This window comes from Eretmochelys imbricata, chromosome 3 (assembly GCF_965152235.1).
Source record: "Eretmochelys imbricata isolate rEreImb1 chromosome 3, rEreImb1.hap1, whole genome shotgun sequence".
Classification (NCBI taxonomy): Eukaryota; Metazoa; Chordata; order Testudines; family Cheloniidae; genus Eretmochelys; species Eretmochelys imbricata.
In genome coordinates, this window is record NC_135574.1 from 29157144 (window position 1) to 29169306 (window position 12163).

Here is a 12163-nt window from a genome sequence, read left to right on the forward strand (position 1 = left end):
ACCTTTGCTAAAATAGAGCCAAATAAATTCTTGGTTTAACTCTCATTGTCAACTGGGTGATGAATTTGGCCCATGAAGTACTACTTACGATGAGATGTTGGTTTTTGCATGCTCTTGTATAAGTTCTCCTTTGGGATTAACTGTGAATATTCTGTTTAAAGAGACCCCCACTTGCTTGTAGGAATAAACGTCCTGGCAAAAAAGAAAAAACTTAAACTTAAAAAAAATTAAACCATACTTCTGCCTTTGCACAATACATTTTATTCTTTATAGAATATATAGTGCAGAATAATATATAAAGAATACTGAAGTGCATAGTATTGGTACTGAATATATGTGTTATCCTGCATCAGAAGCTCTCATAGCATGTTACTAACATTAACTAAGCCTAACAAAATCTATAGGAACTAAGAGCTTGTCTACATGGTGCATTAGTGTGCACCAGGAAAGTGTAAATTCTTGTCCAGCATGTCATACATTTAGTGGCCCATGTGGACCCTGCTGACATGTATGACAAGTTCCCTAGTGCACATTAACATAGTGCTGTTTGTAAAATGGTTTCTGTTAATGTGCACTAGGGAACTTTTAGTGTAGGGCAGCAAGATCCAGATGGGCTTGTTAGCATGCTACACACTAGTGCAGATTAGAATTTACTCCCCACTGCTGTGCGCTTATGTATTCTGTAGACAAGCCCCAAGTTATCATAATTACTAGAGGAGATTAAACAGACACAGGGGTACAATTTTCAAAACTGGCTAAGTAACTTTGGAGTCTAAGTCCCTCTGACTTTCACCTGCCAAATTTTGCCTTGGTTTATACTACACCAACCACACGTTGCTCACTGGGGTTGTGCTGTGTGAATGGGAGTGGAATTTGGACACACATTTCTAACAGCGCCGAAGAAAGGCATTGTTCTCAGTGTTTTCAAATAACTTTACAGATTTTAAATACAGTTAAGCTGTCAACGACCTGGGATTGCTGGGACTGCTAACTTATGCAAATACATATGTCTCTACTGCTACCTTGCCCTCCATGTTTGTCTCTTTATTCACCTATTGAATATCATCCACATCCTAAACTGTGAAGTCTCTGACTGAGATATACTGACTTTACATTATTCGTTTTTACAGGGCCTAATAAAATGTGGCCTTAATTCCTATTTGAGGTCCTGAGGCATTACCACAAAAGAAATACTGAATAACAACAACAGCACTTTTCCATTTCATAGTCAAAAATAATTGCAGCTATTACTTACGGCAGGTCTGTTTCCAAAGGCAGCATAAAAGGGTTCTGTGTTCGGATGAAACAAATGTTTGATGTCTGTCAGACACTGAACTTTAAATTTTTCTGGCTTCTTTTCTATCACTTCCCTAAAATAAAAAAGGAGGTATTTCATAAATACATCCCCTATTTTATTTTTATTTTATGTAATACATTTCATCTAGTCAGATTCTAGCACTGAAAACGTCCATACAACTTCATTTAGAAGCCAGGGCTCCTATTAAATGTAGATGTTTGCACAGATAAAGTTCACAGTAAAAACAAGCCTCCTAAACAAAGGTACTTTTATTAAAAACAGTGTGGTAAAGATGTGGCTACTAAACAAGGGTAATGAAATATAGACAGCTGTCAAGGTTCCTTCCCCACTCTGAACTCTAGGGTACAGATGTGGGGACCTGCATGAAAACCTCCTAAGCTTACTTTTACCAGCTTAGATTAAAACTTCCCCAAGGTACAAATTATTTTACCCTTTGCCCTTGGATTTCCACTGCCACCACCAAACTTTATGTGGGTTCCTGAAAAAACGGAGTTTGGACACGTCTTTCCCCCAAAAATCCTCCCAACCCTTGCACCCCACTTCCTGGGGAAGGTTTGGTAAAAATCCTCACCAATTTGCATAGGTGACCACAGACCCAAACACTTGGATCTTAGAACAATGAAAAAGCATTCAGTTTCCTTACAAGAAGACTTTTAATAGAAGTAAAAAGAAAAGAATCACCTCTGTAAAATCAGGATGGTGAATACCTTACAGGGTAATTAGTTTTAAAACATAGAGAATCCCTCTAGGTAAAACCTTAAGTTACAAAAAAGACACACAGACAGGAATATTCATTCTATTCAGCACAGCTATTTTCTCAGCCATTTAAAGAAATCATAATCTAACACATACCTAGCTAGATTACTTACTAAAAGTTCTAAGACTCCATTCCTGTTCTGTCCCCAGCAAAAGCAGCATACAGACAGACACAAACCCTTTTTTTTTCTCCCTCCTCCCAGCTTTTGAAAGTATCTTGTCTCCTCATTGGTCATTTTGGTCAGGTGCCAGCGAGGTTACCTTTAACTAAGGGGTTTACCCTTCCCTTTATATTTATGACAACAGCAATTTCTAAATAAAGATGTATGGTATATGTAATATAATGATATAAACTGCCTTACTGAAAACTACAGAATGGGTCAATAGATTATAATGGCCTTCCCTTTGTATAGCTTCTCTACGCTCTCTCTGGGATTTAAATTTCACCATGTACCAGATCCAAAGGACTACCTCCAATTAAGCTACTTCCACTGGCGAGGTCATCCATCAATGACAATTAGAGGTAAGTAAAGACAAATGCATCTTCTAATTCTCTTTAGTGCTTCATTACGGAATAATGAATAGAGGAGCCAGTTCATCTCTGGGCTGCAGCCCTTTCACAACTGCCTCTCTTGGCAAAATGGGACCAAACAGGTGACAGAGTTGTCCCCGAGCGAATTCCCGAGAGAGAGAGAATCCTGCACGTGCAGAGTTGGTGTAGCTGGCCCTGCATCATTCCACATAGCAGACCCCAGCCCAGGAGCACACCTATGGAATGATACCAGGGAAACTGAGGCATGGCTGGAGTGCTGTTGGACTCTGGCTATTGGCAGCTGTATGGGCGGAGCAACAGGCAGCCAAGTACAAGCTAGGCCAACCTTCAGGTAGCTCTAAATTGTATCAGGAGTTGAAGCAGCTCCCCAGATGACTCAGGGATCAAGGAGGCACAAAGGTGGGAGGAAAGCCAACTTTCCCCAACCCACACAAACCCTGAGCCAGAACTCCCCAAAAGCCATGCTGGTTAAATCTATCACTAAGAATGGATTAAGTTTAGAAGTGTGAGCAACAAGGGTGATGTCGTGGTGGGAGTCTACTATAGACCACCGGACCAGGTGGATGAGGTGGACGAGGCTTTCTTCCGGCAACTCACAGAAGTTACTAGATCGCACGCCCTGGTTCTCATGGGAAACTTCAATCACCCTAATATATGCTGGGAGAGCAATACAGCAGTGCACAGACAATCCAGGAAGTTTTTGGAAACGGTAGGGGACAATTTCCTGGTGCGAGTGCTGGAGGAACCAACTAGGGGCAGAGCTCTTCTTGACCTGCTGCTCACAAACCGGGAAGAATTAGTAGGGGAAGCTAAAGTGGATGGGAACCTGGGAGGCAGTGACCATGAGATGGTCAAGTTCAGGATCCTGACACAAGGAAGAAAGGAAAGCAGCAGAATACGGACCCTGGACTTCAGAAAAGCAGACTTTGACTCCCTCAGGGAACTGATGGGCAAGATCCCCTGGGAGAATAACATGAGGGGGAAAGGAGTCCAGGAGAGCTGGCTGTATTTTAAAGAATTCTTATTGAGCTTACAGGGACAAACCATCCCGATGTGTAGAAAGAATAGTAAATATGCCAGGCGACCAGCTTGGCTTAACAGTGAAATCCTTGCTGATCTTAAATACAAAAAAGAAGCTTACAAGAAGTGGAAGATTGGACAAATGACCAGGGATGAGTATAAAAATATTGCTCGGGCATGCAGGAGTGATATCAGGAAGGCCAAATCACACCTGGAGTTGCAGCTAGTAAGAGATGTTAAGAGTAACAAGAAGGGTTTCTTCAGGTATGTTAGCAAGAAGAAGAAAGTCAAGGAAAGTGTGGGCCCTTTACTGAATGAGGAAGGCAACCTAGTGACAGAGGATGTGGAAAAAGCTAATGTACTCAATGCTTTTGTTGCCTCTGTCTTCACGAACAAGGTCAGCTCCCAGACTACTGCACTGGGCAGCACAGCATGGGGAGGAGGTGACCAGCCCTCTGTGGAGAAAGAAGTGGTTCGGGACTATTTAGAAAAGCTGGACGTGCACAAGTCCATGGGGCCGGATGCGCTGCATCCGAGGGTGCTAAAGGAGTTGGCGGACGTGATTGCAGAGCCATTGGCCATTATCTTTGAAAACTCATGGCAATCGGGAGAAGTCCCGGACGACTGGAAAAAGGCTAATGTAGTGCCCATCTTTAAAAAAGGGAAGAAGGAGGATCCGGGGAACTACAGGCCAGTCAGCCTCACCTCAGTCCCTGGAAAAATCATGGAACAGGTCCTCAAGGAATCAGTTCTGAAGCACTTAGAGGAGAGGAAAGTGATCAGGAACAGTCAGCATGGATTCACCAAGGGCAAGTCATGCCTGACTAATCTAATTGCCTTCTATGACGAGATAACTGGTTCTGTGGATGAAAGGAAAGCAGTGGACGTGTTGTTCCTTGACTTTAGCAAAGCTTTTGACACTGTCTCCCACAGTATTCTTGCCAGCAAGTTAAAGAAGTATGGGCTGGATGAATGGACCATAAGGTGGATAGAAAGCTGGCTAGATTGTCAGGCTCAACGGGTCGTTATCAATGGCTCCATGTCTAGTTGGCAGCCAGTATCAATTGGAGTGCTCCAAGGGTCGGTCCTGGGGCTGGTTTTGTTCAATATCTTCATAAATGATTTGGAGGATGGTGTGGATTGCACCCTCAGCAAGTTTGCAGATGACACTAAACTGGGAGGAGAGGTAGATACGCTGGAGGGTAGGGATAGGATACAGAGGGCCCTAGACAAATTGGAGGATTGGGCCAAAAGAAATCTGATGAGGTTCAACAAGGACAAGTGCAGAGTTCTGCAGTTAGGACAGAAGAATCTCATGCACCGCTACAGACTAGGGACCGAATGGCTCAGCAGCAGTTCTGCAGAAAAGGACCTAGGGGTTACAGTGGACGAGAAGCTGGATATGAGTCAACAGTGTGCCCTTGATGCCAAGAAGGCCAATGGCATTTGGGGCTGTATAAGTAGGGGCATTGCCAGCAGATCGAGGGACGTGATCGTTCCCCTCTATTCGACATTGGTGAGGCCTCATCTGGAGTACTGTGTCCAGTTTTGGGCCCCACACTACAAGAAGGATGTGGAAAAATTGGAAAGAGTCCAGTGGAGGGCAACAAAAATGATTAGGGGACTGGAACACATGACTTATGAGGAGAGGCTGAGGGAACTGGGGATGTTTATTCTACGGAAGAGAAGAATGAGGGGGGATTTGATAGCTGCTTTCAACCTGAAAGGGGGTTCCAAAGAGGATGGCTCTAGACTGTTCTCAGTGGTAGCAGATGACAGAACAAGGAGTAATGGTCTCAAGTTGCAGTGGGGGAGATTTAGGTTGGATATTAGGAAAATCTTTTTCACTAAGAGGGTGGTGAAACACTGGAATGCATTACCTAGGGAGGTGGTAGAATCTCCTTCCTTAGAAGTTTTTAAGGTCAGGCTTGACAAAGCCCTGGCTGGGATGATTTAATTGGGGATCGGTCCTGCTTTGAGCAGGGGGTTGGACTAGATGACCTCCTGAGGTCCCTTCCAACCCTGATATTCTATGATTCTATTCTATGATTCTATGAATGACTCACATGCAGTTATTTTGTGACAGCCTATATGTCACTGATACTAAAAGCATTTATGTGGGGAGATAGATAGGATACCCTTTGGCCAACTTTCTAAAATATATGCAGAAAGCAATAACATTTGAAGATATCTGAGATGGAGAGTGGAAGGCAAGGAAAGCTACTCTTTTATTATCCCTAGCTACAACATATCCAAGGTTTCCCATATTTAGAGTACACTGAGTGATACTGACTGACACATAGCAGATTGTCAGTAGAACATTTCAAAGAACATCCCATTAACAATTTTAATGAAATAAACCTTTTCATAGCAGCACTTAATAACCCACAATATTTTCAGTAGTCACTTAACAAGCTTCATTGAAGTAGAAAGTAGATATTAGTTTCACTATCTGTGTGACATGTTAAGCTATGTGTTTAAAAACTTATTATATTTGATTTCCGTGTCCACACAGTTTAGTTTCACAATCAGAAAGAACCACATTCTCTTTATAATATTCTGTGATACGGCTGAGTAAAATATGCATTTCCACATGAAACTGAATGTGACATTTTTGTTAAGCAGCTCGTCAAAAACCACTGGAATTGATCAAAAGTCTTCTGTAAAAAACAATTCACATAAAACATGTACACTGTCTGACAGACATTGCACATTGATTGCCATTAAAAAGTCAGCATTCATGAAAGTACTGATAACTAGAAATATCCATGGTAACTGTGTAGTGAACAGGTGGTATCTGTTGGCAAATGCTGATTTTTTTAATGGCTACCACTGTAAAATGAGACCTGTCTTAAGTAACCATCTAAGATACTAGCAAACTTTGGTTGCCTACTAGAGGTTGGTCTTCAACGAAAGGCTGCACCAACTCCTATTGGAAACTTTGAGAATAATTTAAAGTGGTCACATAAGAGGTGAATTTTGTATTGGGTACAAGCTACTACCTAATGATACCTGTGAAAGGCTGAGAACAAGCTGCTTGGACTTAACAACACAGGTCCTTGAGGTAGCACTGTTCCTCGTTCGTTGACCCAGTGCAAATATCCTCTCGTCATGTCTGCCATTCCTATAGCACGTGCCGAGCAATACAGAAACTTGTACCCATTTCTATTACACAAACAAACGAGGAAGAAATTACTTTAAATAATAAGCTGGACATTTTCACAATTGTGTGATATTTTATTTGCCTAGGACATAAGCCATGACTATTAGAGATTCAGATCTTTAACCTCTTTCAACCAAAAGAACTCACAAATTATTACTAAGGAGTAAAAACATTACAAGCCAGACAGCAAAAATCTGCATAGCTCCAATGAATTCACTGATTTATACCAGAAGAGGAAAATCTATATCAGAGATTTGTATGGCCCCCACATAAAATCTGGCTCTGTGTATTTGCATCACATCCCGCACCATTTACTGAAATGAGTCCTCTTAAGAAGAGACATTATGCATCCAGCAACAATGTTGCATCAACCTTACTTTAAATGGAACCCACCTGTGGGGCTTTGTCATAGCAAAGGCCCTTATCTTGCATTTTGACTACCATAATCCTCTCTCTGACACTGATGCCATCAACCTTCCCTCCTCCCCAACCCCCATCAGCTCTTTGCATCCCTCTACAGGTACTCCCTTCATCACTGCATCGAGCACAAGCTTCTTGTCCTCACTTTTAAGGTCCTTCACCATTTAGCCTGATCCTACTCATCCTGTCCAATTTCCTGTTGTGAGTGTAATTTACACATTTCCTATATTCACTATTCTTGTAAATAGTTGCTGGACACCTGGAGCTGTGAACAGGAATCTGGTTTTGCATTTAAATTGAGAGAAATTAACACAAATATTTGCTGAATACTTACTGGCTCACTTTATGGTACAACTTTGCAATCCCTTGGTGCGTCCAATCCTTGCCAAGAGTGGGCAAAATATGGCCTAAAGTATCTGACCTGAATAAAGATGGGGAAAAACAGAGCAAATGCACTGCAAGAAATAACTTCCAAAGAACAGGCAGAGGCAACTTCAAATTTTTTTTAAGGAAAAGGTGCTACTGATACATGCCCTCCTAAGCATTCATTGGCTAGCAGAGCAGGCTGATAGTCTTTTGGCTAATGCACTGGCCTGAGATTCAAGAGATCAGGGTTTTAGTCCAAGATATGGCACAGATCTTTTGTGTGACCTTGACAAATAGCTTAATCCCTTTGGTCCAGATCCTCAAAGGCATCTAGCGCCCATTGATTTCACTGGGAGTTAGGGCACCTACATTCCTTTGAGGATCTGGGCCTCAGTTCACCATCTAGAAAATAAGGGAAATAGCTTTACTGGTTCCAGTGACATTCCCCGTTGTAAGTATAATGAATTTAGTATTACTATTTATGTTATGTAGCACACAGAGGCCCCAACCAAGACAGAGGGGTCCATTGTGAAAGGCATTGCACAGATACAATCAGACAGTCCCTGTCTTGACAAGCTCACAATCCAAAGAGAAAAGACAGACAGAGTGTACCATGGTGGTGGGATGGGAAACAGAGGCACAAAACGGTGAAGTGACATAGTCAATTCCCAATCAGCTCAGTAGCAGATATAGACCCCAGATCCCCTGACTCCTATTCTGGTGTCCTGTCCACTAGATCACACTGCCTTGTCCCACTGGATTAGCTCTGGAATTTGTCATATCTCTAACACCAGAATGAACATCACTCCAGCGTGCCTCACAGATGGGACATGACAATGAACTCATTAATGTGTGAGGTGCACAGATACTACTGTGATAAGCACCACAGAAAAGCCTATAAGTAACAAACAGATCAACAGTATGGCACATACCAGCCTTTAACAATCCAGTCAATGTAACAGGATTGTTTTTTGCTTCAATGGAAAAGCAGGTTAAACATGAAAATTCAAAGCCTGAACACAATGGTCCCTTGCCCCAACCCTACGTCAATAACGATTTTTTGAGCCTGAAAGAGATATTGCCTGGTAGGTAAAAACTTGCCTCGTTTGTCATCTTACCTTGTGATAGTTCCATCGATGTCAGAAATAATAACCTTGTCATCCCAATTCCATAGGTAGATGGTGCCTTCACAGCGGCACGTGCCTTGATATTGTGTCGTAACACTAAAGATCACATCATTAGGGCCATTCTTGAGCTTTAGACTTTTCTGTGAAACGTTATTAGCAAGATCAAATTGTGCAGGTGAAATGGACAGAATAGTATAAACACAAATGGGAGAATGCTAATTGCCTTAGGCATGTGTTAATCTCCTTCCTGTCATGGGACTATCTACTGAATAATGGAAGCAGAGTTTGGCTGCAAGGGCCATGCTGTGCCCTTGATTCATAAGCTGAATTAAAAACAATGAGTTCTGCTTTGCAATCAGTGTCACAGTACGGCCTGAAGTGATCATGGCAGCAAAAAAAGACTGGCTTAAAGCCCCTGCAAAACTACTGCATCTGAAAAATAAGCCCCCACGAGCTTTGTATACCCCTGCTCTCAATTTATATATCCCTGCTCTCAATTTGTTACAGAACATGACCAATAAACCATATCTGTCTCTTAAGGCAAATTCTGGACCTCTTGCCATCTACAGAGAACACTCTCACTTAGCCACATGGGAGTGGTGGGCTGCCTAATGTTGTATTCCACAAGTATGTTTACTTCTGAAAATTAATTAGCTGTGTGTGTGTATGTGAGAAAATGCATTTTCCTAAATAGCCATATTTTCCAAATCAAATATTAATACCCTGGGCTTGAACAGCAACAGCAGCATTTATCAGCATTAGTCACAATACCTCTGTGCAGAGGAACTGAAATTAATATGGTCCTGGTCACACTAAATTCATAAACAGCTCTTTTAGAAGCTGCTGTCTTCTGTGTGTGTGCATGTGTGAGGGAGGAGGGAGAGAGAGAGAGAAAAATACACACACACAGAGCGCCTGGCCCCTTTAAGCCAGGTAAAAGAGCTGGAGCAGCATAAAGGAGGCTTAAACGCCTCATTTCCAGTTGGTGGAGGATTCTTCTTGTGCACAACAGCCATAAGGCTGTCCTCTGAGAACTCCCTTACAAAACTTGGCATGGGGGCATGCTGGGGACAGGAGTAGAGTCAGATGGACTGTCAGGGAAAGGACCATAGCACACATCACTGTGCTAATTCCTGGCAGCACTGCAGGCCGTCAAGCAGTTCAGGGACGCTGCCCTAACTTAGACAGTCCCCCAGCACTGTCTAAATTATTCGCAGGGCCTCTTCAATCCCAAAGGCAGACCCGAAAGAGAGGGTACAAAGGTCCCTTAAAACCACTCACATCCACACCTGGGCTGCCAGTTCTGTGCCACGCCTCCTAGAGATACAGAATTTCATCCATGACACAGAAGATTCACAGACTTCTGACAGGTGCAATGGGAACTGTTGGGTGCTAAGCAAACCAGGTCCCTTATTTTGGTGTCTTAAGGCAGACTTCAGAGTTTAACTGTAGGCTGCATTTTGGAAGGCCTCAGTCTCCTGATTTGTCAATACAACACCTTTTCCATTAAGCATGAGATTTACTTCAAACATTAAGACATTTTTAAAAATTTCATAAGGCCTTATAGTCAGCACAAATACTAAGAGTTTGTTAACCCTGTGCTAGCCTGAATAACTGCATTGTGCCTGTTGAGCTAGAAATGACATTTCGGAAGGAATATGTAAAAATAACTCACAAGCTGGTCAGAAGTGAGTCGAAGGGTCTTTTTGTAACTGATTCCTGATAATAATGAGAGATGACTTGAGTTTGTTTGTAATGACCCAATGTTTGGTTTTGCAGCTCTCGGGTCTTCATCACTTGAAGAAGATTCATCCTTTAGTCTGGAACATCACACAGACAGAAAACGATGCTATCATCTCTCAGTAAATGCATTTGGGTATCCATTAAAAATACATTAGCACTGACACTGAATAAGTCAATTGATTCTCTGCTTCTAAGTACTGTCTCTTGGGAGGTTATTTACAACATGACTTTAGAAATATATCAATGAAGTACTGAATTCTCATTCACGCATGTCTTCCATTATTCATATTTGGGTTCTTCGAGCTATTCATTTGTCTGTATGCTAGTATTGTCACTTTAAGTTAACAGACTTAAATTACAGTCCATGTTGACTCATTAAAAAACTCAAACAAGGTATAAAATCGGTTAGCTAATGTGAGCAACTACAAAGAAGTTTCATTCTAAGGAAATAAAAGAGAAAAGAAAAGAATGTATTTAATCTATGAAGAGTTCAGCAATTAGAGAATAAACCCAGAACATGATTAATGCAACTTTCTAATGGAAAATAACCTGCACCATCCATTCTTTGTGAAAGCCGCAATTTTTGCCAATGGGATTATATTTTTACTGACAACTCTGGCAGGATTGCCCTACTCAAAATGTTAAAATGAAATGCCAACAACTTTTTGTTCCTGCGCATTATATTAGTTTACGTATGCATCATTATAAAACTATTTTTCCTACCATAATTGTTTTTAAAAACCTGTCAAGGAAAATTTTTCACATAAGAAAGAATTGTAATGGCAAACAGAACTGTCATATTAGGTGGTAGTTTCAAATATTCTTAACATACTGCCAATGTGATCTTTAATATATCACCGTTCACATTTTTTTCTGTCACAGCTTGGTCTGCGTGTTGTTGGGAAGTCCTGACCCTGGTGTCATAAATACTGCATGTTGTGATGGGCAGCATTTAACGCTGTAACCCGCCTGACTCTGTGGTTGCTATATCTGGCCTAAAAACTGCTTGCTACTCAATATTCTATTTACCATAGAATGGTTTTCAGCGACAAATCCTTCCTGATCTGTTTCTGAAGTCGTTAAAACTCAAACACGAAACAGTAATTAAAGAGTGAAGTGTGATTGAAGTTCTGATATTGCTTCAAGGCTGGGTCTCTAAACAAACATGTAAGGGACAAAGAACCAAACATTACTGATGAGGAATGTGTCCTCTCAGGTCCACTCATGGATCTTGCAGTTTTGGGATAATGTATGTTATTGAGGCAGCAGTGTATGTGCCACACATTTAACCTGCCAGTCTCTGGTCTCCAAAACAAAAGGTGGCTCCCAGTGCTTAATTTGTAATGAAAGAGGTGCTGGGGCTCAACCAATTTTTTTTACATTAATACCTGATGCAGCAAAGGTGCTGGAGCTGTGAACTGCCAAGCCTAGAGGTGCTGGGGTACTGCCCTGGCACAAACTAACCACTGGTGGCTCCTCATTCCAGCTAGTTCTCCTGGATTGCAATGTCAGCCTCCAAAAAACCTCAAGCTAATTTGGCATGTGTAAGCTATAACTGAATCTGGATCTTACTACCCCCTCTCCAGCTCTGGCAGATCTGAGTGAGGACAGCACGGAAGCGGGCACTGCTGTGTTCATGGTAAGCCACTCGGTTGTACATCCATGGGATTTGGGCTGTGCAAAAAGGAGACCAGGCA

The 12163-nt window shown here is 41.9% G+C and overlaps 1 protein-coding gene across 2 annotated transcripts in view; it reads right to left on the bottom strand.

The window, feature by feature from the left end:
- LPIN1 (lipin 1) overlaps positions 1 to 12163 on the bottom strand; it is a 62726-nt gene that overhangs the window by 5848 nt on the left and 44715 nt on the right. For both annotated transcript variants that reach the window (XM_077812514.1, XM_077812513.1), the window contains 6 exons: positions 10399 to 10543; positions 8715 to 8863; positions 7565 to 7651; positions 6660 to 6812; positions 1256 to 1370; positions 89 to 192 (listed from right to left, as the gene is read on the bottom strand). In XM_077812514.1, the coding sequence (XP_077668640.1) occupies positions 89 to 192; positions 1256 to 1370; positions 6660 to 6812; positions 7565 to 7651; positions 8715 to 8863; positions 10399 to 10543 (753 nt within the window). The remainder of the gene's footprint in view (positions 1 to 88; positions 193 to 1255; positions 1371 to 6659; positions 6813 to 7564; positions 7652 to 8714; positions 8864 to 10398; positions 10544 to 12163) is intronic.